Source organism: Podarcis tiliguerta (assembly GCF_965153285.1).
Source record: "Podarcis tiliguerta genome assembly, chromosome: 1".
NCBI lineage: Eukaryota > Metazoa > Chordata > Lepidosauria > Squamata > Lacertidae > Podarcis > Podarcis tiliguerta.
The window spans coordinates 112,053,796-112,080,828 of NC_139534.1; the positions used below are offsets into that span (position 1 = coordinate 112,053,796).

Genomic DNA, 27,033 nt, shown 5'->3' on the forward strand with positions numbered 1-27,033 from the left:
ACACAGCTCACTTCTTTTACAACCGACAGTGCTTGGATATGCAGCATTTTTCCACAGCCTGGCTTAGCATTTACTTTTTCAGAATCTTATCTGCATCCTCATTAGCAACTCTTAACATCCCCACCTGATTTCAGTAGTGGGTAGCCCAAACTTCCAAACTGAATAGGAAACAATTTCATAAAATTCATATCCTGGGAGGGTTCAAAATTACTGTTGAGTGTGGCATATAAGTTGGCAGCTGTGCAGCCATGTTAAATTCCACAGATGCAACAAGGAAAGATTCACTAAAAGCAGTGCTTAAGTGTTTCCACCTTTTGGGGGGGAGGGGAGAGATATAGAGAGAAAGACAATCCAGTTCAAAAATATTTTATGTACCTTTACAAGCATATTTACATCCTCTGCCATTTACAAACCAATAAAAATTTGGTTACACGAGGCTTCGCTGCCTAAAACATCACGTGAGTCGTCACGCAGGGGCACATTTTCGTGTTCTGTACAACCTATAAAACTATTCTGATCATGTGTTCGTGCATCAATCAGCTGAGAGAGAATGGCTTGCCCTTTGGCTATCGCATAGTCACACAAATGCATGTGACGATGTCCGACGACAGCAACAGATTGAGTCACCCATCTTGGCAGTTCGCTGCACAAGAGCACTTAACAGCACTGGGAAAACCAACCACAAGATAGCTGTGCTGAAAAATATATAAGGGAAATAATCATTTCTCATCTGTTAAAGGAAGTGTAGAATTATTTTCTCCCCGGGGGTAGAGACTGAAGGCTCAAGCCAAGGCCCACTTGCTGTCTTCACATCATTCTCTAGTCTTCCAGGAGTAGCTCCAGCTCTTCAATTGGTACCCGCACTCTCAGCTCTTTCTCGGTCATTAGATCAAGGATCTCTTGCAGCTCATCTGGAAAATAGCTTATAGCATCCATATACAGCACCTATGAATACAAGTATTACATTGAAAATAATCAATCTGCCATGCTTGTGGAACAGCACAAGTCGGGCCAGGAATCAATTTGACAAGAGAGCAAATTCATGGCCAAAGGGGGGGTGGTCATGAAGAAATGCAGAGAAGAAAAACACAAAGACAAACCCAGCTCTAATGAAATAAAAAGGCAACAATCAAGGCAACTAAGCTGTTTAGGATAGGTGGGTACAGCTCCCTTCCACGGTGCCGCAGATCTCGCGTCCTTGCTCCAAACTACACTATGCCTTCCAGTGCTCCCACCCTCCAAGTCTGCACACTCTGACCCTCTTGAGTCTGGTCCATAAAAAACTAAATAAAAAAGAATTCCAATTCTGTATGCCCCAAGTTTTCCATTGAAAAAAATTAAACGTAAGGATTTGCTATCTGTGCTATAGGTCACGAAGAAATGCTTGAAAAAATCCCCACCAAGTCCAGTTAAAACCAAACTTGTCAAGAATCAGGAATAATTCACAGTATATTAGACACTGGTCATGTAACCTTTTAAGTCTCTATTCCTTTGACTACATATTTCATAGATTTCGTCTTCAGTTTCCCTGCTCTCTGGGCAGTTTCTTTTTTTAAAAAAAAACAACCACCATACTATTGCAGAACCTGTTGCAACCTACTGTCAATTATAAACAATAGTTCCATTTTACCAGCTATTCAAATAATCAGGAATCTGGTCTGATCCTACCAGAGACACATGTTCTATTGCGTTGTCACTGTATTCTTGAACATACATACATACATACATTTGTTTATTTATTTTTTTAAAAGAAACCTACTTTTGTCCAGGGGCAGTTTTGAAGCGCTCTGTAAAACACTCCTTTACTTTTTCCTTTATCTCCTAAAGAAACCTGAAAATAATAAGACAAAGCTTCAAACATACATTTTAAAAAATAATAATGCAGAACTCTATGTACATAAACAATGTTATTTTCATTTAGAATTGAAGAAAGAACCATTAAATATTCAGACTGAGAATTTCTCAGGGGAGAAATCTAGCTCTAAAGAACTGTGTATTAATATTATATGATGTGATACAACATCTATGCATATTTAGGCTGTCTATATCCTAACTCAACTGGGAATGGTCAGGAGAGGGAGCTGTCAAAAATTACTGCCCTCCTCCTTACATGAAGAGAGGATCAACATGGGATCTGAGCCATATATTTTTTACACAAAAAGGTTTTCTAATAATCTATGTTAAGATTTGCATTAACATCCCTACGGTGCATTTTTAAATGTTAATTTTTCTATAGCTTCTGATCTGCACAACAGCATCCAAGAATCACTTAATAAAATTAAGTGGGGGGGGGGGAACGGGGCTGCAGTCTCTCACCATAAAGTATATATATAGCCTCCAAAGCAATGGACAATGAGCACCGTTTTCAGTCTCAATGGCATGTTCAAATAAAGCTTTGATTCGATTGGTTATCCCGGTTTCGGGGATGGTTGCGTACACATCGCCAGTGGCTACTCTGAAACAAAGAAAAACAAGAGAATGAACAGTGTTTTCAGTGGTCAGGTCCAGGAATGGACATTGTTCTTCTTTCCAATACAAACCCACACTGGAGATTTTGAGAGCAGAGATGGGCAACCTTTTTGCCCCCAAGACCTACATGTGGTGCTGAGTCTTTCCTGTCACCTGGTGGAGGTGGAGATGCCCAGGAATGACCTCTGGATCCTCGGCATGCAAAGGATGTGCTCTACCCAACCGAGCAGTGGCCCCTGGTTGCATCCAAATGTATGAGTGGAGGAAGAAGAAGAGGAGTTTGGATTTGATATCCCGCTTTATCACTACGCTAAGGAGTCTCAAAGTGGCTAACAATCTCCTTTCCCTTCCTCCCCCACAACAAACACTCTGTGAGGTGAGTGGGGCTGAGAGACTTCAGAGAGAAGTGTGACTAGCCCAAGGTCACCCAGCAGCTGCATGTGGAGGAGCGGGGAATCGAACCCGGTTCACCAGATTACGAGTCCACTGCTCTTAACCACTACATCACACCGGCTCCCTGAGTTTTAGAAATCTCCCCTCACACTACAACTCCAAGGCCTTGTGTGTAAGGAGCTGCACCGGGGAGAAGAGGGTAGGAAAGTCATGGGGCATGACCACTCATGTTAATGTTTGCATGCAATCCTATGCTGCTTCTTTTTTAATCCTCCAGCAAGCTCACAGCAGCATACACAGCATCCTCCTCCTTCTCTGCATCTTGTCCTCTCAACATCCCTTTACGTTAGGTTAGGCTGAGGAGGTAACTGGCCCAAGGTTGGCCAACAAGTTTCCAGTCCAAGCTCACACCCCGCCATAGTATTCTCTTAAATTATCGTTATACCGTACAGCTGCCCTCCCCAGCCTCAGGCTCACCAGATTATTCTGGCCTCCCAACTTCCATTAGCCCCATCCAGGTTGACCAATGGTCAGGAATAACGAGAACTGTAGTCCGACAACCTTGGTTGTAATGCACAGCGAGGCATTCTTTGTGGTGGCACCCAGTCATCGAACTCCCTTCCCATGGATATGTGGATAGCTGATTTCTGCTACATGGTGAAAACTTACTTGCACTCCCAACCTTCCTGAGGTCATGTTTAGTTTAATTTCACTTTTCCCAGCCTTTAGTCCTTCTTTGTTTTATACCGACTGCTGGTATGAAACTGGAATTTAATTGCATTTTTATCAGCTTTCTGTAATTCCTATGAATATGTTTTGTTCTGGTGCAACCTGTTGGGATGTCAGGGGGTCTTTTGTTTTATTCTTTGCAAAAGGTGATGTAATGCAAAATAAATAATCTGGAGGGCTGGGGAAGGCTGTCGGGGGACATGTTTGTGACAACAGAAGAAACGTAAGTGGATGGAACTCTGCAGAAATCAACAATGCAGTATAGCAATGCTTTAAGCACTGGGGAAGGGCATAGTTCATTGGTACAGCATCCCAGATTCAAAACCCAGCAGCTGCAAGAAGGGCTGGGAATTTCTCTTGCCCAGAACCCTGGAAAGTTGCTACCAGTTAGTGGTCTGACTCAATAAAAGGCAACAGCCTATGTTTGATGTGGAAAATTTGTGCTTGAATGGAGATTGGCCATGGACTTGGCCATGAAGCTCACCTTGTATCCCTGGGCAAATCAAATCTCAGAGGGCTGTTCTGGAGATTTAAAAGACTAGCCAGAGCTCCTTGGAGGAGGGGCAGGATACAAATGTCACGTAGAAATGAAATTAACTTTTGCAAAGGGGAATAGGCCTGTGCCAATTAATAAGCAAGAGAGGCAGAGAAATGCATCATCTGTAAGCTGCAGTGTTACCTCTGGACGCTTTCCACAAGCTTCTTCCTCATCTGCTCAGCTTTGATTGCAAACAGCCACGGCTCCAGCGACTTCGCAGCCCTTGCAATGCTGTCAAAAAACCGCCGCGCTTTGCTAGCGTTGTGCGACTTGCATTGGATCTGGATATATGCCCTCCAGAGAGGCTGGTTGCTAGGATACCTCTTCAAAGCCTCCAGCAGTGCTTCGCGGAGAGGAGCCAAAGGATAGACGCTCGTTCTCATGTGGTATCTGAGCAAATGCACATGCATCAGTGCGACAGCTTCAAGGCTGGTGGTGCCGTTCTGACCGCCAGAGCTTTCGCCTTCCAGCTTCTCAAAAACCTGCCTGTATATCGACACCGCAGAATCAATCCCAAGAGTCAAATACTGGAAAAGGGTGTAACAACCAACCAAGCCAACGAGGTGGTCGGAGCTGCAGATCTGTTCTTGTTTAGAGGTGGCTCTCTCGCTTAAGTAATCCTGGAGAAGATGCTCGTATGTTTTCCGAGCTCTCAAAATGTTCACGGATAATGTCTGTCCACTGTATGGTATGTAAGGTCCTTGCTCGGCCAGCCTGGTCAATATGTGAATGGCGCGAGATTCGAGCATTCCCTCCTGGCTCCCCAGCAACTCTGCTTCCAGTTCAGCATAAAGCAGGCCCAGATTACAGAGCTGGGGGTTCTGGATCCCAGCCGTTCCCGCCGTGCTCAGAGACATATCAAAAACTTTCCTAGCATCTTCTACATTGCCAAGTAACCACTCCAGGTAGGCGTAGAGTCGCCAAAGGGAAACATCGTTTCTGTTCTCATGGGTCTTAAGAAGGTTCTTGGCTAATTTCTTACTTCTCTTCCCTTGCCATTTCAGTTTCTTTTTGTTGCCTGTTTCCAAACACTGAATAACCTGCATGTTAATCAATAATAATAATGATGAGGCAGCCAAGAAAAAACACAACCAGGTTCATTGTTTCGCTTATTTGTAAGCAGTTCCACATAGCTGGCCTAGGGACTTCTACCCCATTTGGCAAGTAGAAGCTCCTGGGGGGTGGAAATGGAGGAAAACAAAGTAATGGGGCGGGGGCAGGAAAGGAAGGGTTAACCTACACAATGGCTTCATGTTTTTGGAGTGCTTTAGGGATAATTTTACCCAAATTATCCCTAGATCCTAGAATTTCTAGGTGATCCTCAGCTAGCCAGGATAATTACCGTAATTGTAATTATACTTGTAATTATTTTACAAGTATATCTTGCCTTGTTCCAATCACAGAACCCAAGACTGCTCCCGGATGGTCACCAAATCAGGCACTCGCCAGACTCAAGACTGGTTTAGCTTCAGCCAAGGGGGAACCTTGCTACTATTTGTACATTTGCTGTTCGTACAAGGCGGCGGAAGAATTTAAAAATAAAATCCCAACTTACCTTAGAGACTTCATACTGAAGCCAAAAGTTGGATAGATTAGATTTTTCTTTTCCTGAAAGCAGAGGCAGAATCATATGGAAGAAATTCTGTATGAACTCCTCCCCTTCTTTGGGGTGGCCAATATGTCTAACTCCTTGGAGCATGGAGTCCATCTGGCCAATTCTACTGACTCCGGGAAGTGACAGGTCAAAAGAAGTCAGAGGTCCTTGGCCATGCTGCCGATCCTCAAAGATGTTGTTCTCATCCATTGCTGTGTAGAGGAAGGAAGGAAGGAGGCTGCACTCACATGGCACGCCTAAGAATTGCAGAAACGAGCAGAGCAGCTGAAACTGAAGATCTGGGCTGGAAATTTGTATTAGCGATGGACCAAGGTCATCGAATAAGACCTGTTAAGCACACATAAAAATGCAGTTAGGTACGAAGGGAAGGAATTTTAGAAAGAAAACGGAATAATCCCAGAAACCATTCAAGAAGTGGAATTCAGAGGACAAGAAAAAATGCAAGCATAAAACAATGCAAGCTCTGTAAAGCACGTTACTTGGTGCTTTACGGAGTGGAAGAGGCCAGGTCCCTGTCCCGAGGAGCTTACAATCTAAAATTTGAAAATGGAGAAAAGAACAGGAGAAGGATGTAGAAGTAGAGGCAGGGCTAAGAAGGAAAGCAATATGCCAGGAAGGAAGGACCACTGGCCTTCAAGATGTTGATGGATTCCAACTCCCATCAGCCCCAGTGAGCAAGACCAATGGCCAAGAGGATGGAAGGAGTTGCAGTCCAGCACATCCAGAGGGGGACAGGACCACTTTCTCTCCACGTTATGCATTATTGTACAAACTTCTATCATGTCATAAAAGCATAAGAAGAGCCTGCTGGATCAAGCCAAAGGCCTATCTAGTCTATTTTCCTGTTCCAACAGTGGCCAACCAGCTGCCTGTGGGAAGCCTCCAAGAAAAGCATGAGCACAACAGAACAGAACAGGCCAACAACGATGATCAAGGGGGTGGAACAACACCCCATGACACCCACCTGTCTCTCTGGATCTTCACAATCATCTACTGTCTCCTTCTTGGTTTTGTCCGGCCGCCAAGGCAGCCAGTGCCTTCCTTCACGAGAACGTTCAACGTGAAGCCAGTTTTGCCACTTGGGTAGAGATCTATCCTTTATTTCCTCCTCCTCCTCCACGTCTTCCTCATCTTCATCTGTCGAGAAGCCAAAAACACACCAGCAGGTTTTCAAAATCTGGCCTGTTCAATCCCATCGACTCCAGGCTTGCAAGCTGCTAAAGGGTGGCAATCCCCCCCCCCCCCGAAAAAAAGTTCATAAAATTCAAGTAGCCTTGCTGAATTTCTGCCAATTTATTTAGGCCGGCGTGGCAATTTTGCAGGGTGGCGGTAGCTGCGTTACCATGTTGCAGCAAAGACAACAAGGAGTCTTGTGGTGCCACAAGGGCTTACAAATTTATTCTTGTATTATAATTTAATACAGCACCATGTATGTATGTGAAGCTTAAGAAATATATGGTATGTCAGAGATCCCAATCTATAACAGACACCAGAAAATTACAGAGACGTTGTGGGATGGGAGGACACAGAAGTATGGTGAGAAAGAGCATCTGATTTTGTGAACTGCACATACCTCAGCGTAAGTTGCAATAAGGCAAAGGTGGGAGAACTCCTAGTCCATGAATGGGGGCTATGTGAGGAGGCAGCTACAAAGAAACAGCCGGGAGCATAAAGTGAGCTCCTGCTTGCTCCTCTCACATTGGAGCCTAGGGACATCCAATGAAGCAGAAATGTCGGGAGATTCAGGAAAGAGAAAATAAGAAAGCACTTCTTCGCACAGCGCAAACTATAGAATTAGGTCCTTGTGGCGTTTGCCTCCTAGGATGGGTCATAAGGAAAGGGTTAAAATAGGTGCGATGTGATTGGCCAGTGAGAATGCAAGGGGGAATAAAAGTTAGAGTGGGAGGTTTTGAAAGTCAGTTGAGTTGAGTTGAGGTTTGGGAGTGAAGAAGGAAGAGGGAGGTTTAGGTGTGGGTTGGTAGAGTTGTATTCTGAGAGAGTGTGAGGAATTGTTAGGTGGAGTCAGATAGATAGTTGGGAATAATAAGTTTGGAGTTGTTAGGAACTAAGAATAAGAAACTGACAAGAGAAAAATTAACTGAAACCATAAGCTTGTTCCTGCATTTAAAAATAAACTTGATTATTTGTTTATGTTAACAACTGACTGGACTCCATGTGTCCCCGTGAGAAGCGGGGTGGTGGCAGTGGAAAAAGCAATCGCAGTGGTGGCACAGGGTCAATAGACCGTCAAACGTCCGGGGGCCCTGTGTGTGATTGCCACAGTCCTAGATGCGCTGATGGCCACCAACTTGGATGCTTTTAGAATGGGCACAGATACGTTAATGGCTATCAGTGGCTCTCCGCCATGATAGCTATAGTCTACCTCCATACTGTCAGAAGCAGTGTGACCCTGAATGCCCATTTCCGAGCACTGTAAGTGGGGAGCAAGCTTGCAGGTTCCCCATAAGCATCTGGTTGGCCATTGTAAGAAGGGAATGCTAGCCGCTGGCCTGATCCTGCAGAGCTCTCCTTATGTTCTTACCAGGTGGGTTGATGGCAACCCAACCACCCTTTTCTTGTTGGTGCATCCAGGCCTTCCAGCCTTTCGCTCCTTTTTCTCCAATCCGAGGCTCGCCACTGTCCCAAAATGGCTCAAAGAACTCCACCTAAAGTTTGAGGATAAAGACATAAACGTTTCTTCAGTCTGATACACAGCATGCGCAACTGCAGTGTTATATGTGCAAAAGAATCTGGAGATGTGTTTCGCTAGTTCAACTGATAAGTCAGTTTTATAAGTTTCTGGCTGACTTAAGAACGGTGTTGCCAATTCATGGTTCCACATTTTAAAAAAAAAAAAATCACAAAATTAAATGTAAGTACTTCTTTAAAAGGGACAGGAGGGGAGCATGAGTCTACTGGAAGGCTAGTTTTTCATCCAACCTGGGCTGCCAAGTTCATGTCTACAACAAACTTTAAAACGTGGACTTCACAGCTTTTGAAGAGCCATTTTGGAATCACCGCTGTCCATGGAGGCGCAGGTCAATTCTGTGTCCAGGGCAGCTGTCTACCAGCTCCATCTGTTACACAGGCTGAGACCCTACCTGCCCGCAGATTGCCTTACCAGAGTGGTGCATGCTCTGGTTATCTCCCGCTTGGGACTACTGCAATGCGCTCTACGTGACCCAGAAACTACAACTAATCCAGAACGCGGCAGCTCGACTGGTGACTGGGAGTGGTTGCCGAGACCATATAACATCGGTCTTGAAAGACCTACATTGGCTCCCAGAACGTTTCCAAGCACAATTCAAAGTGTTGATGCTGACCTTTAAAGCCCTAAATGGCCTTGGCCCAGTATACCCAAAGGAGCGTCTCCACCCCCATTGTTCAGCTTGGATACTGAGATCCAGCTCCGAGGGTCTTCTAGTGGTTCCCTCACTGCAAGAAGCGAAGTTACAGGGAATCAGGCAGAGGGCCTTTTCAGTAGTGGTACCCACACTGTGGAATGCCCTCCCATCAGATGTCAAGGAAATAAACAACTATCTGACTTTTAGAAGACATCTGAAGGCAGCCCTGTAAAGGGGAATTTTTAATGTCTTATGTTTTACAATTTTTTATATTACAGGAAAGAAACCTTTCATTCTGAGGCATAATCTGGGTTATAGCTGCACTATTTCTTCTTGCTGAAAGGAAAATACTAGTGGGTTTAACTGAAGGCTGGAGCCAACTAGTGGTGGTGGTGACTTATATGTAAACTTGCTTAGCACAAAACAGAAAAGGCGATATTTCTGTTTTTCAGTCCTAGTGGCATGGGCACACTAAACATCAAGTTCAACCTCAGCTGGGAAACCAGTGATGAAATGGTAGGGATGGATCTAGTTAGAGGCAGGCATCCCTGTGACATTTCCTTTTTCGGTCTACAGTTCGTTGCTCTAACTTGGAGAGGAACTATACTTACTACCAATATATTTTAAATTTAGCCTCGTTGGAATTCAAAACTATAAATAACAAAGCAGTCCTAATATGCACAAAAGATGTTCCAAGCTGAATTCAATTATTATGCTATTTATTGCTAAGCAAAGCCTCCCTTCTCTGTGTTCAGGGGCTGCAGATTAGGACACGGTGCCAAATCCTTGAAATTATGAGTCGCGACCCCTTCGCGAGCTGCGAGGCCACATGCTACGGGCTGCCTGTGTCGCTTGAACACTCACTAAGCCACACGCAACTAATGGCTGTCGCAGAGAAAAGGTATCTCTGAACAACGAGTTACTACCCTGGGATAACAACCTCTGAACTCATTTCAACTTCTAGCTTATTTACACATTCAAAGGGTGAGTCAGAGATTGAAGCAAGCCAAAAGAGAGGTAGTCATCTCCAGCAAGATTGACAGCTTCCTAGGCAGGTCGTTGATCCCATCATGATACAGGGGGGAACACAAAACAAAGAAAATGCTGTTATTTTGGGAGGCATGGGTGTCATGGTGGCCTTTGAATAACCCAAATAGTCATGGTAAAGAGGTCGGAGCTGAAACAGCCAGGGGGTTCTTCTTTGCACTGATAGGACTAGGCCTGGGTGGTGTATCGATACATCACCCAGGACTGGTATGATGGCCAGACCGTGATGGCGGCTTCACCCAACGGTATATTGCAAGTGAAACCGCCACCGCTCCCGAGCCCCTCTGCCACCAAGCACTAAGGTTTGGGTTTGCAGATAGAAACCCTGGTAGTTTGGGAACTGCAGTGGTACCTCGGGTTACATACACTTCAGGTTAAAGACTCTGCTAACCCAGAAATAGTACCTCGGGTTAAGAACTTTGCTTCAGGATGAGAACAGAAATCGTGCTCCGGCAGCACGGCGGCAGTGGGAGGCCCCATTAGCTAAAGTGGTGCTTCGGGCTAAGAACAGTTTCAGGTTAAGAACGGACCTCCAGAACGAATTAAGTACTTAACCTGAGGTACCACTGTATCTCCCATAAACCAGCTAATAATTATTTTCTTGCAAACCAGTAGCTGTTTCTCTGCTTCTAAACACCTATGGTGTTTAGCATTGTAGTACTGTAGTATTGCTGTTTTGTTATTTCCACCCTGCTTTTGTCGGAAGACAAAAGAATGGCACCCCCCCCCCCAAAACAGTATCATTTTCTTGATCATGCTGCGTTTCAGTCCTCATGGCCAAAAGAAGCGTCTCTGCACAAAACAACACTGGTGTAACATACTGACTAAAGAGACCGGGCTGTGAGTTGGCACGTTCACAGTTCGAATCTTGCCTTTGCCACGAACTCACTAGGTAGCTGCGGGCAAGCCGTTCTCTCTCAGGCTCAGTACCCTCATTTGCAGCATGGGAGATGAGAATACTGGATTAACTTACAGGATTGTTGCAAGGGATGGCAAGGAGGCAGTACACGTGAACATGGGGAAGCGCTGCACAAGTGTTAAGTTTTTATTATTGAAATGATTCAAGCAGGTCATGAACGTTTGTGCATTCTGCAGAGGTTTTTTTACAGCTACAGAAACCCAGATTTATTCCTGAACTGTTCTATTTTGCTTTCTTATGTAGGAGGGAAGGAGGAGAACAAGAGGAAACAACTGGGGGGGGGGGAGAGATGGGGGGAACAAAGCAGTGCAGATGAAAAGATACAGAGCAGGGTTAGAGCGGGCGGCGGAGAATACAATTGCCTCCTCTTACCTGCCGCCTTGTTGGCAGTTCCCTGACGCTATCTGGTTTCAGGAAGGTGAAGTCAATCAGGGCCTGGAACAACGATATTGCTTTTTCCGAATGGCCGGCCTGCCGGAGGAAATGGCACTGCTGAAGGAAGATGGCTGGAAGGAAAGAAAGAGAGGCAACATTTCACACAGAGGGCGCCAAGAGATTTGAGTCTGCGTACCCTTTGCCACTTTCAGCGAGTCACACAAGAGGCTGCATTGCGGCGATCACATTAAATGAGAATAAATGTTATGCCTTTTATACTCCCCGCTTGGAGAAATAAAATGTTAGGGCCAACTGAATTCTTAATTTCATATTAAAAGTAACCCTCCTGTTAATGATATTAACGAATCTGCATTTTACCAAAATCTCAGTGTAGGTGAATGAACTGGGTGGAGGCACTCAGAGGCAGCTGGCTGGCTGCTCTTGGGAGCAAGGAAAGGGAAAGGGCCCCTGGAAGCTCAAGACCAGTCAAAGGCAACTATGAGGTGTGGCGCTCATCTCGCTTTCTGGCCGAGGGAGCCGGCGTTTGTCCACAGACAGCTTTCTGGGTCATGTGGCCAGCATGACTAAACCGCTTCTGGTGCAACAGAACACAGTGACGGAAGTCAGAGCACACGGAAATGCCATTTACCTTCCCGCCACAGCGGTACCTATAGATCTACTTGCACTGGTGTGCTTTCGAACTGCTGGGTTGGCAGGAGCTGGGACAGAGCAACAAAAGCTCACCACCATCGGGGGGGGATTCAGCCGCCGACCTTCTGATTGGCAAGTCCAAGAGGATCTGGGGTTTAGACCACAGCGCCACCGGCATTCCTGCACTTGGGAGCACCAGTAGGGGTCTCCTTATGAAGGAGGAAATAGCAAGGGAAGTGTCACTGGCATGAGAATGAGAAACAGGGGAGAACATGGCAGGAGTGCGTAAATACGTTTCATGAGTAGGAGGTTTTTAATTGGGGTTTTTTTTTTAATGAAAATATATTGTGCCCTTAAAAGCTGGATAACTACTCAGCTTACGCATTAGGAATAGAAAAGGAAGCAACTGGCAATGGAGGGACTGAACTAAAATGCTATTCATCTCTGGACAGGAGGCGGGACGAATTAAAGCTTAGGGATATAGAAAGCTGCCTTATACAGACCATGGGCCTACCTAGCTCAACACTGTCTATTTTGACTGGCAGCAGCAACCCAGGGTTTCTGACAGGTGTCTTGAACCAGGGATCCAATGCACGGGCTCTGCACTGTGCTCTGCCAACAGGTAACTGCACTCCATAAACGAAACTCTTAAGAACGTCTGGATGCTGAAGGCCCTCTCTGAGCGCACAGATGGGTCTAAAATCCACATTTGTTTGACGAGTTCCGTCGCGGCAAGCAGTGCAACGAGCCGAACGCTAGGGGGCAGAGGCCTTCAGCGTATCTTGGTTCGCAGACATTGCCAGCGCTGATCAGAGACTGTCATCTGAAGCTGGCTTTATCCAACAGGATCTTCGTAACAGGGCTAGACATTTGAAATAGCCATAAATGACTGACAATTGTGTAATTTCCTTAATAAGTAAATGGGACCCTGTCAAGTCAAATCTAGTCGAAGTTAGGAGTGTGGTTAAGAAGGAGCATTCAGAAATCCTCAAGCCGACGGCGATCCTTCCCCACAGCGGCATTATTTTTTACAGCCATGTCAAAACTAATTGGCTCCGCTGCTTGCAAATGCTGTAGCGTTTAGCACCACCGCAGACCCTGGTGGTGCGGCAATAAAATTGCTGGCGTGTTTGCAAAGCTAAGCAGGGTCTGGTCTGGTTTCAAATTGGATGGGAGACCACCACGTGTTTGGATTCCTGCATTGGAGGGTTGGACTGAATGACCCTCGGGATCCCTTCCAACTCTACAATTCTATGATTCTAAGGTAAACAGGAGGAAGGTTGGAGCCCAAGAGGGTTGTGTGAGTGCATACAGAAGCAAAACCTACTGCATAGATACATTCATTGTTCCACCCCTTTTTGCTTCTGGCCTCACTGTCATGTGACCTTGGATTGGAAAAGATTCGTTGCCTCTGCTCTGTGCGGAGGGAAATCCCACAATAGAGATGCCATCACAGAGAAGGCTCTCTCTCTCTCTTTGTCACGTAATGTACCTCTCACAACATTATTTGCTTTAGCAGGTCACTGAAGAATTACTGTTTCCATGTCAAAAAGAGGGGAAGTGAGTGGTGGTCTTTAAGAGACAATGGACGGGCAAGACAAGAGATGGGAATCAGGCAGAGGGCCTTCTCGGTAGTGGCACCCACCCTGTGGAACGCCTTCCCAACAGATGTCAAGGAAATAAACAACTATCTGACTTTCAGAAGACACCTGAAGACAACCTTGTATCGGAAAATAATTAATGTCTAATGTTTTACAATTTTTATGTGCTGTGAGCCGCCCAGGGTGGCTGGGGTATAAAGAATAAAATGGTGGTGGTGGTGGTGCTCTCACCTAGCATGGCTTCCTCTGTGTGGGGTAGGGCTGGATGAGACACCATGCTGCCATCATGCACTGCCGACAAAGTACTCAGGCATTTCCCGTACAGACTGTGAACTTTGGAAACGGAAAAGGTGCTGAACTGACTCTGGCAGAACAGGAGATATTTCTGCCACAGGGCCGGGTTGTTTGGATGCAAGAACACCAATTTCTGCCATTCCTTGATCACAGCCGACGGCTCCCAAAACTCCGTGCAAAGCTTGAGCCTGGCCAGTTTCAGTTCGGCGTTGTTTGGGTTGCTCTCGATAGCTCTTTCCAGAATGGCCAGCTTCTTCTCCAAGACGAGTTTGAGGGACACCTTCCTCGTTTCCCGCTCTCCCTCGCTGATGGCATAGCAGCTGGGGCCTCTCATGACTTCATCCTTTCAAAAAAAGTAAAATAAAAGGAGTGGTAGAAAGAAAACTGGCAGCAAGAAATCTCCGCCAAAAGCCTCTGTTGCAGTTCGGATGGGAGAAATGGCTTAAAGGGGACTCAATTGTCCCATAAAAGCAGGATGGAGTCTGTGTTATGTACTCCCCTTAGGCATGGATTTGTAACTGGCTGACTGACCGGACCCAAAGGGTGCTCATCAATGGTTCCTCTTCATCCTGGAGAAGAGTGACTAGTGGGGTGCCACAGGGTTCTGTCTTGGGCCCGGTCTTATTCAACATCTTTATCAACGACTTGGATGATGGACTCAAGGGCATCCTGATCAAATTTGCAGATGACACCAAACTGGGAGGGGTGGCTAACACCCCAGAGGACAGGATCACACTTCAAAACGACCTTGACAGATTAGAGAACTGGGCCAAAACAAACAAGATGAATTTTAACAGGGAGAAATCTAAAGTATTGCACTTGGGCAAAAAAAATGAGAGGCACAAATACAAGATGGGTGACACCTGGCTTGAGAGCAGTACATGTGAAAAGGATCTAGGAGTTTTGGTTGACCACAAACTTGACATGAGCCAACAGTGTGACGCGGCAGCTAAAAAAGCCAATGCAATTCTGGGCTGCATCAATAGGAGTATAGCATCTAGATCAAGGGAAGTAATAGTGCCACTGTATTCTGCTCTGGTCAGACCTCACCTGGAGTACTGTGTCCAGTTCTGGGCACCACAGTTCAAGAAGGACACTGACAAACTGGAACGTGTCCAGAGGAGGGCAACCAAAATGGTCAAAGGCCTGGAAACGATGCCTTATGAGGAACGGCTAAGGGAGCTGGGCATGTTTAGCCTGGAGAAGAGGAGGTTAAGGGGTGATATGATAGCCATGTTCAAATATATAAAAGGATGTCACATAGAGGAGGGAGAAAGGTTGTTTTCTGCTGCTCCAGAGAAGCGGACACGGAGCAATGGATCCAAACTACAAGAAAGAAAATTCCACCTAAACATTAGGAAGAACTTCCTGACAGTAAGAGCTGTTCGGCAGTGGAATTTGCTGCCAAGGAGTGTGGTGGAGTCTCCTTCTTTGGAGGTCTTTAAGCAGAGGCTTGACAACCATATGTCAGGAGTGCTCTGATTGTGTTTCCTGCTTGGCAGGGGGTTGGACTCGATGGCCCTTGTGGTCTCTTCCAACTCTATGATTCTATGTGGTTGGCCACTGTGAGGACAAGGTACTGGACCTAACTTAGAATCACAGAATTGTAGAGTTGGAAGGGACCCTGAGGATCATCTAGTCCAACGGCTCAGGACCTCAATACCTCAAGGACCACCTCTTTCCATATGAACCTACCCGGACCCTGAGATCACCTTCTGAGGCCCTCCTTCGTGTGTCTCCTCCTTGAGAGGTCCAGAGGGTGGCAACACGAGAACGGGGCCTTCTTTCCAGTGGCTCCCCGTCTGTGGAATGCTCTCCCCAGGGAAGTTCTCTTGGCGCCTTCATTATACACCTTTAGGTGCCAGGCAAAAAGGTTCCTTTTTAACCAGGCCTTTGGTTGATCTGATTGACATCCTATGCCATTTTAAAATATGGTTGGGGGAGATACAGTCACACCTTGGGTTGAATGTGCTTTGGGATGAGCGCGTTCGAGTTGCGCTCCGCAACAACCCGGAAGTAACGGAGCACATTACTTCCAGGTTTCGCCGCTTGCGCAGATGTTCAAAATGACGTCACGCGCATGCGCAGAAGCAGCAAAAAGCGACGCACGCGTGCGCAGACATGCCATCGCTAGTTACGTTTGCTTCTAGATGCGAACGGGGGTCCGGAACGGATCCCATTCGCATCCAGAGGTACCACTGTATAAGGTGGTTGTTTTCGTTTTTATTGTGTATTTTGTGGTTTTGTATCTTGATTTTACTCTGTGAGCCACCCTGAGACCCCGAGGTATAGGATGGTATATAAATTCGATAAATAACAACAACAACCCACAATGCAGGAACATGCAACTGTCCCATACAGTGATGGAATCTGCAACCTTGGCATTATAAGCACCATGTTCTAACCAACTTTTGAGTTAAATTTTGTTGAACGCCAGCTTTTTGTCTTTATCCATAGGGTAAAAAATAACATCACTCTACTACAAATATTCCATCTGCACAAAATTTTCAGCTTGGCAGACAGAACGATCACCCCTCCCTTCCCCCTTCTGTTCTCCTGACACCCACTCATCTGCCCAGAGCCAATTGGAGGGCCATGCAGCGGGTGGGGCGGCGGAAAGCCTTGCTGCACAACTGGAAGTCCTTTTTCGGGGCTTCTGCCGAGGGAGCACACTGGGTGAATCCCAGTGTCTTTAAAAAATCGTACTGCAACTTTACATTTTAAAGAGACACCTACCTGAAAAGAAACAAAATCCATCCATGCTTTGATATCTCCAGGGTCCTCTCTGACCTTCCTGTTATAGTCCTCCACTTTGGCCAGGAGGCGGGAGTCCCCATTCTCAGAGCTCTCTTGCGCTTCCTGCGGCTTTCGTGAATCGTGCTGAGGGGGCCCCTTCCCTTGCAGCCACAAGGTGGTCCCTGGATCATAAATCCCAAGAGGATTTGCCCAGCTTGTGGCCAGAACATCAGCTGAGTCCTGCTCCGAAATGGGTATCCAAGCAGTTGGGCCAGACAAAGAGCCTTGGCTTTTTGTGCTGACGGGAATGCCATCCGCATTCAACAGCTTCCGGCCACCTTTGGAAAAGTAACGCTCAGGCTGCTTATGGGAGGGCTTTTTCTCTGCTGAGGAACTCTCCCAGGCAATATGTTGCCTCCTTGGATCAACGCCCAGACAGAAGTTGCTTCTTCTCCTGTATCTTTAAAAGCAATAGTGGAAACTGTGAGTCTTTTCCAAAGGAGGAAGGGGACAAGCATTTCTCAGCCAAACCCCCAGATCATGGTATCACCACAGGCTTCAAAACCTTTTTCCTGAACTGGACAAATACAGTATTACTTAGCACTTGCTTCATTGTTTGGAATAGCAGTCTATAGATACTGCTTTCTTCGCAGCCCCCGGACACACAGCATGATCCGAGAATATTACTCAAAGTCCCACCGAGTTCAAGGACGCTGACGACCAAATTAGTGCATCTTGGGATTGCAGTCTCAGAGGTCAGAGCTGAGACCTTGCGCTTATTTTTGCCAGAGGCCAGTTCCTGAACCTTTCTGAGCGCCTTACGTGCCTCATTAAAAAGTTATGGGTGAAGAGACTGAGGTCTGAGAATGCAAAAAAAAGAAAAAGCAACCTGAGAGGCATCTGTGTTTGTTTTTTAAAATTATGGTTGGTACAGAACAAATGAGCAAGAGTGTACTTCAGAGATCCTCGACTAAAAATGCTTTTAAAGTAATTATTACAAATGGGCACCACAGCCTAGGCTGATCTGTCTTGCCAATGGAGATCTGTCCCAGATCATTAAGATTCCAGATGTATCGGGCTGCGATCACGCACCCTGCTCCCTTGCCGCCTCTAACAAGCCAGACTCCATCTGTGCTGCAGGCGAGGAAGACAGACGTCAAGACAAGGATGGAAACAGGGGAAAGCTGCAACTGACCACTCTTCCGATGAATCAGGAGTTTTCAAGGTACAGAGCAAGATCTCTGGGCAACTAAGCAAACGTGTATATTTGCAATGATAAATGGCATATGACTAACTCTTCCAGGCTAGGACCAGGGAGAAAGAACAGTTTAAGCTCACTGAACTCAACGAACCCTATGTTGCCACAATCATCGGATGCAATCCCATCAGGCCGTTGGATCTGCCCATAGCTGTCAACTTTCCCCTTTTCTTGCGAGGAATCCTATTCGGAATAAGGGAATTTCCCTTTAAAAAAGGGAAACGTGGACAGCGATGGATCTGCCACCGTGGGAACTTCAGGAATTAAAATGGGACTCAGATGGTGAATAGTGAATGTAGCTCGTTGAGTGCAAGTATGACACTTGGGAGCAAATTTCTTTCCACTTGCCAGCTGGATTCAAAGCATCCTTGTAGCACACATTAAAAATTATGAGAGATCCTCGAGGGATCGAGCTACGTACAGGAAGAGTTGCCTATTAAAAGCCACATTTTATTTTAACGGTAAAAAAAAAACGATCAGCAGTTTATCTGGGATTTTTCCTTTGTTGCAGCTGATCACAACACCAATGTAACAAAATGTTTTCTCCTCTATAAATAGAAGAAACAAGTACAGAGACAGCACAGCCAATTAGGTACGGAATCATGAGTGCAAAGCAAGTTCGCAAATCCTAATCTCCTACTCTTTAAATACCGAAGCAATTTTGCTTCACAATGTAGAGCAAGCAGAAGACAAGACCCTGCGACCTAAAAGGGCAACAGCAAAATGGTGTTTCTAGCACAGAGCCCCTGAGCAAGGACTCCATGCAGACTGTACGCATGCAGCTACACACAGAAAAATGTGGATCGGGCCCAAAGATTTCCTCTTGCCACATATTCAGTTTTTTTATTTATTTATCAAAAAACGTTACTGCTATCAGACTTCATACCTGTAAATTTCATTACCTTGCAATGTTCCCTCGATACAGAGACTTATACTGCCAGTTGGCAGGATCTGGTTTCTTATCTGTTCTGAAGACTTCTGCTGTCACACCTTGAACATCATCTAGCCAGATGGAGTGAATGCTCACATTTGAAGCTTTGTCTCCTAAACTGCAAAGGAGGGGGGGAGAGATTTAAGATTTCTAGTTTCCACAATATATTCCAAAACATCCCAGGAAAGCCAGCATGCCGTTGTGAATGAAAAATTTAGCTTTCATTTACAGTCCCAAAGCCAATTTCAGGAATCACGGATGGTGGTTAAGCCCCAACAGGGCTTAACCATTTCTCCCTAATTTTCAAATGGACATATAAGTTTGCCTTCTTAATTTTTTCTTTTGGAGCATTGCGCTATTGGGCTAGGAGCAGAGATACCTTTCCTTAATTGTTATTTTAATATGCCTGGGCAAACAGGAAGGTGTCCGCCTGGCGCTGAAAAACCTCCTGTGTCAGCACGAGATGAGCCTCCTTAGTGAGAATATTCCACAGTCAGTTTAATTATTTATTATTTCATAAAATGTAAATAAAAAAAGCCCTCAATGTGGTTTACAGGAAGATAAAACAATAAAATTAGAACCAAGAACAACAATGATTTAATTCCTTCAAAAAGTTAAAACAACAACAAACTAAAAACAAAACTCGGATCACTTTTCTAAACATCTGGTTTATAAATCACAGGGTTCCTAAAGCAGGGGTTGTCATTCTCAACCAAGGAAATGAGTTTGGTGTTAGCATATATTGGAGATGGGGAACCTTTGAACTTGCAGGTGTTGTCAGTTCTTATCATACGTGACCAATTAACATGCTGGGGGGGGGTATGAGACTCTAACAATTGGGGGGGCACAGGTTCCCCATTCCCATCCCTGGTATATGGAACAAAGATATGATCATGGCACATATAAATTCAGAAATAAAGGGTACTTACGTACTTCAGTTCTGCTTCTTTTTCATTATTTCTATCGTCTTTCACATCATCAGCATCTGATTCTGATTCACTTGTTCCCTGATGCTTTCTACTTCTCTTTTTTACTTTCTTGTGGTCTCGCTGTTTTTTCTTTTTCTTTCTTTTCTTGGCTGGTTTTTGGACACTTTCGCTGACTTCACTTTCTCCCAATGTCTGTAAGCTGGAGGTTGTTCTGTTTATAAAATGTACAAAAATCTAAGAACAAAAACCGCACTGTTGATAATATTCACAATCCAATACTTCAAACTATGCAAAAACATAAAGAGCTGGCGGGGAATGCTAGAAAAACTTCTTTTTTTAAAAAAATGGATGAAATGCATGCATAAACTTAAAGAACTAAAGAGATATTAATCAAAAGGTTAATTTATTCCAGGTCATTTAAAAAGTCACCCCTTGTAGCTAGTGTATTGTTGAAGGGCAAAAGCTACATAACGGGCAGCTTCATTTATTTATTCATAGGGTGCTCTTCAGCTAAAACATTTCAGAAACAGCTAACAAAAGATTTTTAAAATATAAAAACGATACAAAACATAGCCATGAGTTTTAAAAACAAACAAACCAAAAGGGCTAGATTAAAGCAATATGGAATTCCATACCTTTAAAGGCCTAGGAAAATAAGATGCCAAAAAATTATCAGGCTTCTAGTCAGGTGACCCTCCTTAGGAAAAGAATTCCACGTGATAAGCTGAGACATCAGCAGGTGAATGGGAACCCATGAAGGAAATAACTGTGAGGAGGATCTTAAAAACCAGACAAGTGTGTGCAGGAGAGAGCAATCTGAACCCAAGCTGTACAGGACTTGCATTATTCCTCCTAACATTTTTCCCCCCAAAAAAATGAAAACAGAGCAGAGGATGTTGCTGGGTAGGGGCTCCTTGCCTTACCTATGCCAGCCATTTTTTTCCACCCAACAACAATAACATCCTCATCCACAGGTAAAAGATACAGGTGACTTAGGAAGCTGGGAGGTGATTTTGAGCAGAAAAACAGCTAAGAGGAGAAAGATTGAACAGCCCCCTTCTTTGCACCTGAGTTCAGTTTCTCACGATCATTATCATGAGGAAGAATCACAGAACTGTCCCTTCCATGCAGCTGAGCCAAAGCCATCACCTTTTCTAACACAGATTGATTACTGTGAAGAATCCAGTAAGTTTTTGCTATTTTGGAAAGAGAATCACATCAATGGTAGCAGAGCATCTTAGTGGTCGTGGCAGATGATTCTTGAATCGTTGCGAAATTCAACAGCCACAGAAATTAAGTATGAAGCATTGTTCCCAGTGGCCTAAACCCATGTTTCATCTATCAAGACAATCACTTACTATTTATAAAATAAGTATTAACTTAAACGTAATGGCTGTGATCTAAAGAGCCATGTGAAGTGGGGAATGTATGTGCTTGTACACCAAGGTTTTTCAGAGTTCCCTTTTCCTAATACCCTTTCCCTGTATTCTCAAACGCTCTTTCCTGAAAACAAAGGACGCTCCCAAGCAGTGTAAATCTTAATTTGCTTCAGGTAGATAGCATTTTAAACATGGTGGGTGGACATCAAAGTACCACCAAATTCTAGGTGCAGTGGGGTTCAGCAGGACAGAGCTCAAAATAAACTTTGCATCAAGGAACTAGCAGACTAGCCTAAACATATTTAGGCAAGGCTAAACCCATCTAAGGTTTAGGTGCAGTCAACTGTATAAGAGCAAGCTATATGTTTATCAAAAAGATTTCTGGACAAGAATGTTATTTTTTATGGCAATTAATTAGTGGCAGTATGGTTTCAAACTGGATGGAGGCCCGCTTGTTGAGATTCCTGCATTTCAGGGGGTTGAACTAGATGACCGCCAGGGTCCCTTCTAACTCTACAAATCTATGATTCTAATACACCAACCCTGTAATGATAATGCTGAACATTGATTTTTTTAAAAAAGGTCCTCAAAAACATTCTGCAAAAAAAATTCAAAGTTCACTGAAGAACAAATAATTGATGCATCTATTAAAGGGGGTTCAATAATTACTTTTGCGCCCTAATGAATATGAACACAGGATGCTACTACTACTGTATATAAGCAACCAAGTTTGCACTGTAAAGCTGGCCATGTGCTTCCACTTGCTTTCAGTACATTACAAGGGGGTTTGCTCAAAAGTGCCAAAGAACACAAAATAAACACCAGTGTCTCTCTGCCCTTTGCTGGAAAGGCTATGGAGAGAGTGTCTCCTATTTTCATGCATGTTGGAGCTGGACATTGGGATAGTCCTTTGAGGGAAAGGCATTTCAAGTTATTGCCAAAATTACTCAGCAAGCAACCCCCTCCGACCCGATTCGGGCCTTGCCTTATTAGCATTAGACCCAAATTCAAACAAGAACCTTAAATGCAAAGATAGGCAGCCCTCTTTAGGGAAGTTTTTAATGACTGATGTTTTAATGTATTTTTAATCTTTGTTGGAAGCTGCCCAGAGTGGCTGGGGAAACCCAGCCAGATGGGCGGGGTATTATTTATCATCATCATCATCATCATCATTATTTAGCATTTTTTCCTGTTATCGGCAGCCCGATATTCAAAACAATCTACAGAAATCCCCATTTAAGTCGGGTTAAATAATATTTGGAACATGGGTTTATCTGAACACCTTACTCGCCACAGAAAGGTAATTACAGGCCCTTCAAAGATGGAGACTTTGGGCGAGACTTGTCTTCCTTTCTTTTCCTTTATAAATGGGAAGGGAGATACTTTTATTCCACCCTCAAAACAAGAATCTCTGGGGAGAGGCTACTTGGAATTGATGAATACATAAATAATCATATTGCTTGTGTACTATGAACTGCATGCGAGACTGAATAAGAATGCACCACTGGGCAAGTTGCCGTAGTTATATGTTGTTCTTGCAATTAAATGGAATAAAAAACAGTAACTGTATCATGGGAAGGCAAGGTCCCAAAGAACACACTACCTTTGGAGCAGGGATTTGTCCGAGGCAAGGTCTGTGGCCTTTAAGGCATGCTGGTGTAGTCTCAGAGCATCTTCACTGCAGAAGCTCGGGTTGGTTAGCCAGTTCAATTCTGCAGATACAAAAGACAGGTCAATTTTTCAAGAAAAGTCCTCACTGTGTTGTTGTTGTTTTAAGCTGGGGGTTTACCTTGTCAGCAGACAATACAGCTTACAACAGACATAAATCATCATCATCAATTACAGTCCTTGAAAGTTTAATAAAGTAAAGGCATGGCTTTCACATATTGTGTAATACAGTGGTACCTCTGGATGCGAACGGGATCCGTTCCGGAACTGCGAACGCATCCAGAAGCAAACGTAACCCGCGTCTGCATGCGTGTGATGTCATTTTGACCATCTGCACATGTGCAAGAGGCAAAACCCGGAAGTAACGGAGTGCATTACTTCCGGGTCGCCGCAGTGCGCAACCCGAAAATACTTATCCCGAAGCTACTTCAACCCAAGGTATGACGGTATTCCAAGGTAATGCCTTCCACCTGATAATAAAATTGGAACTGTAAGAATGGTGCTAAAAAACACTTTGACAACGCTAGACAGGTGGCAACCATTGTGAGCATGTGCGACTGACACACGACCGCCAATACGTGGGTCCTTTTGGACCCGGAAGAGGGCAGAACAGGAGCGGGTGGAATAGGGGTGGGCGTATGTACACTCAACCAACACGTGTGGGGGCCAGGAAGGGAACCTCCATGCAAAATGTTTGCCACCTGCACAAATAACAGTGGGAACTAGATGGAATTCCAATTGCCATGTCCCAATATCCTTCTTTTCCCTGTAATACTCCTGATGTCTGATGTCTTCAAATTTGTGCTTTCCCAACCGCCTCCCACCCAACAGCCAATAAGGTGGAAGGGCAGAGAAGCATACAATATTTCCGGGATTTCCCAGACATATCCAGAATCCAGCTGTCTCTAGCAGTGTTCAGGTGGACACCAGAAAAATGTCCAGCTATATGGCAGCCCATGTAGACCATGCCATAAAACAAAACAAAACAAGCTTAACAACTTTGCCAAAAAAGCTCAACAACTGTTCTGGCAACCCTACGATATGACAGCATCACATTACATGTTTCTGGAACTAGGGCGGGGGGGAGAGACGTTGGGTTGCAAGCCTGTGTCTGGAGCAGCTGTTTTTGGACTACAACTCCCATCATCCCTGGCCACTGGTCCTGTGAGCTAGGGATGATGGGAGTTATGGTCCAGCAACATCTGGGAACCCAAGGTTGAGAAAGGCTCGTAGAGGAACCTCCAGTTCCACCTTTAATGTTTGTAGGCTGTAGTTGGAGAGCAGCCATGGTTCAATGGCAGAGCACGCAGAAGGTCCTAGGCTTGATCCCTAACATCTCTGGGTAATGTTGGAGAAGAGCCCTGTCTGGAACCCTGAAGAGCTATTTCCAATCAGTGTAGCCAATACTAATGATCTGACTTGGTATAAGGCAACTATCAATGTAAATATCTACATGAAATGAAGATGCACTGAAATTATGAGGGCTTAAATGTGGCTTAGCTTGCCCGCAAGTCATGCTCATCTGCTACTTTTAGGAGAACTAAATTATTTTTTATTATTCAGGCGCTTGGCTATAATGCCATTGCACAGTGGGTCAGGAGAAAATATTTGAAATGAGTCACATATTTCATGGTTATCACTTTGGCTTTTTAAATTAAATCCATTCCTCCTCTTTTCCCATCAGTTGTCCAAGACATAAAAATCCCCCAAGAATTTATTTCCATATATCTTTGCGCAGCACTTAGCATGAAGTCCTATAAATCACAACGGGATAAGATTTAATATCTGCTCATCTCGTTGAGAAGCCCTATGAAGGTTTAAGAGATGATGTTTGCATTATCACCAGGAACATTCTGGTAATTTTTCTTTTGTCCTTCACAGTAGGAAGAATAGTCGTGTGGGAGCTGTGTGAAGTAGACTGTCACGTTTTCTATGGAAAGCTAGTTTGAGCCACAGCAAGGGCCAACAGCTTGTCCAGCTGGTTCATCTAGAATTATGAGGGGGAAACAGTATCACATTTATCTATTCAAAACTGAGAAAGACATTTGGCCTTTCTAGTACATCAAATCTGGGGTAGGGAACCTTTTTCTGCCTGAGGTCTGCATTCTTTTATGAGAACCACATTCTAGTGATGGGGAGCCCCAGTGGGTGGAGCAATTAATGTACAATTTACCTCTGAACAGTAGGTTAATTTCTACACACACACATACATCCCTATCTACCCTCTTATAGGCAAGCAAGAGGCATTACCAGAGGTCAAGGGTACATTCCAGCCCTCAAGGAGGGTACAAAACTGGGCTGGTGATTGACGAGGCCCACAGAGAGTCTCGGGGGCTATACAGAGACATCTGGAGAACCATATCCATCCCCCCAGGCCTGAAGTTTCCAACCTCTGTATTGCACAGTTGCCTAGGCATTTGGATCTCGGCTGGCAGCCTTAATCTGTCAGCCTTATTCCACCTTTAAGGCTGGAATAATGGTTTAGGATCAGACAGATGTGGCTCACCAGGTAGGCTGGAGCTGCTATGATAACTTCCAGGCAGGACAGTCACTGTTGCTTACTGGGAGGAAGAGGGGCAAGGCAGCAGGGAGGTCAGCACGGAGCAAACACACCAGCAGAGCCAATCCAGCAGTCCTGGCCGTGCGCTTGCACCATGCCACCATTGTACCACACAGCGAGCAGCTTCTGGGATTAGAGTTCTGACAGAATTGAATCTGGAATATTTTGTAGCATGATGGGAACGCGGCATTTCAAGAATGCCAACCATTCCCACTGCTAATGCCGCCAGCTGACAACTCATAATGTAAACAAATCAGAAGCTGAAGTGAGTTCATGGGTCATTACTCCTAAATAACTGGCTGTGTAAAAAAGCTCCTTAATTTGTCTGCGGAGCAAATCGTATAACTTCGTAGAATCAAATGAGGACTCAAGAATTAAATCAGTTTTCAGAAAAAGAGATCTTCAGCTGACAGCAGCAGTCAGCGCCATCTGTTTTCTAAAATGATTACAGTGGCTTAGACAAATTTCGTGCGGGGATAATCAGGGTCTAGTGAAAACAATTTTGAAAGCCAGCACCACCTACTATGTGGCCTCAAGAAAGTCACCTGCCTGAAAGACACCGGGAAGAATGATGCGATGAATGTGAAAATAAATTGAGCAGAAAATGTATGAAACCAGATATCAGTGTGGAAACAATAGTATCCATTGTAGCTTTTATTTGAAAACAGGGTAACTGGCAACATTATGGCCCAGAAATTATGAGGGGAATGTAGACTCAGTAAAGACCCCCAAAGGAAAGAGCACTCAATACCATTTGCTGCAGGAACTAGTTGCCCATTTTGTGATAATTTGAATGAATTTTGATGGGATCACAACATTTGACAACACAGAAAGAATCCTGCTAGTAGTATCCTGTTCTCACAGTGATCAACCAGATGCTTAGAAGTGTTGCTGTTTCTTTGCTACCTCTATGGTTACAAAATTTTATTTCCAGAGCCATTCTTTCTTTAGCTAAGATTTGTGCTCGTTTCTTCTTCTTCTAAGATTCTAAAGACCACTTGGGATTTCTAAATTATCTATCCAGGTGTAGGTCAGGCTCAAACTCTGTTGAGCTTTAGAAAAGAAACTGTATGGCTTTAGTCCAAATAAAGTATGAAATCAGTTCACAACGCAGAAATGCAAAAGTATCGTTCCTTTAAAAAGCAACTTCAGAGGTACCTTCTTGCTTGACAGCTAAAAGTCTTGGGGAGCACTCTACAGTATGTATTTTTGTGAATTTTTTGAATTTAAAAGAAAATTACATTTTTAACCCACCCACAAAAAATGCCTGACAGGAAACTATGTACTTGCAGCATTTTGATAGTAACTGAGAGGGTTTAGAGAAACCAGACATCAGACAGATGGTAATCCTGTTGAAGCATTCAAAGAACACGTGAGGGCATAAAGTATTAAGAGGGTAGTGGGCATCCCGCCATAACCCCATCACTTGACCCCCAATATGGGGAATTATCTAGATGATAATCAGTTGTAACTGATTATCTAGAGCCACAACAATCTGGGCTCAGAACGAAATCAGTTTGGTTGCCTTGATGGATGACCTCTATTCTGAGAGACATGGGGAGTGTGACCATGCTACTTTTGATCAATCTCTCAGGGA

General features: G+C 44.6%; 1 protein-coding gene across 1 annotated transcript in view; it reads right to left on the bottom strand.

Moving 5' to 3' along the window:
- Positions 1-350: 350 nt before the first annotated feature.
- The window catches only part of NRDE2 (NRDE-2, necessary for RNA interference, domain containing), a 28,583-nt gene continuing 1,900 nt past the window's right edge, over positions 351-27,033 (bottom strand). The window contains exons 2-14 of the mRNA XM_083434852.1: positions 22,812-22,920; positions 19,834-20,040; positions 18,872-19,018; positions 16,712-17,171; positions 13,913-14,318; positions 11,427-11,560; positions 8,287-8,410; positions 6,709-6,881; positions 5,685-6,071; positions 4,271-5,169; positions 2,317-2,455; positions 1,760-1,831; positions 351-945 (exon numbers count right to left, since the gene is read on the bottom strand). Coding sequence (XP_083290978.1) covers positions 820-945; positions 1,760-1,831; positions 2,317-2,455; positions 4,271-5,169; positions 5,685-6,071; positions 6,709-6,881; positions 8,287-8,410; positions 11,427-11,560; positions 13,913-14,318; positions 16,712-17,171; positions 18,872-19,018; positions 19,834-20,040; positions 22,812-22,920 — 3,383 coding nt within the window. The 3' untranslated portion in view covers positions 351-819. The remainder of the gene's footprint in view (positions 946-1,759; positions 1,832-2,316; positions 2,456-4,270; positions 5,170-5,684; positions 6,072-6,708; positions 6,882-8,286; positions 8,411-11,426; positions 11,561-13,912; positions 14,319-16,711; positions 17,172-18,871; positions 19,019-19,833; positions 20,041-22,811; positions 22,921-27,033) is intronic.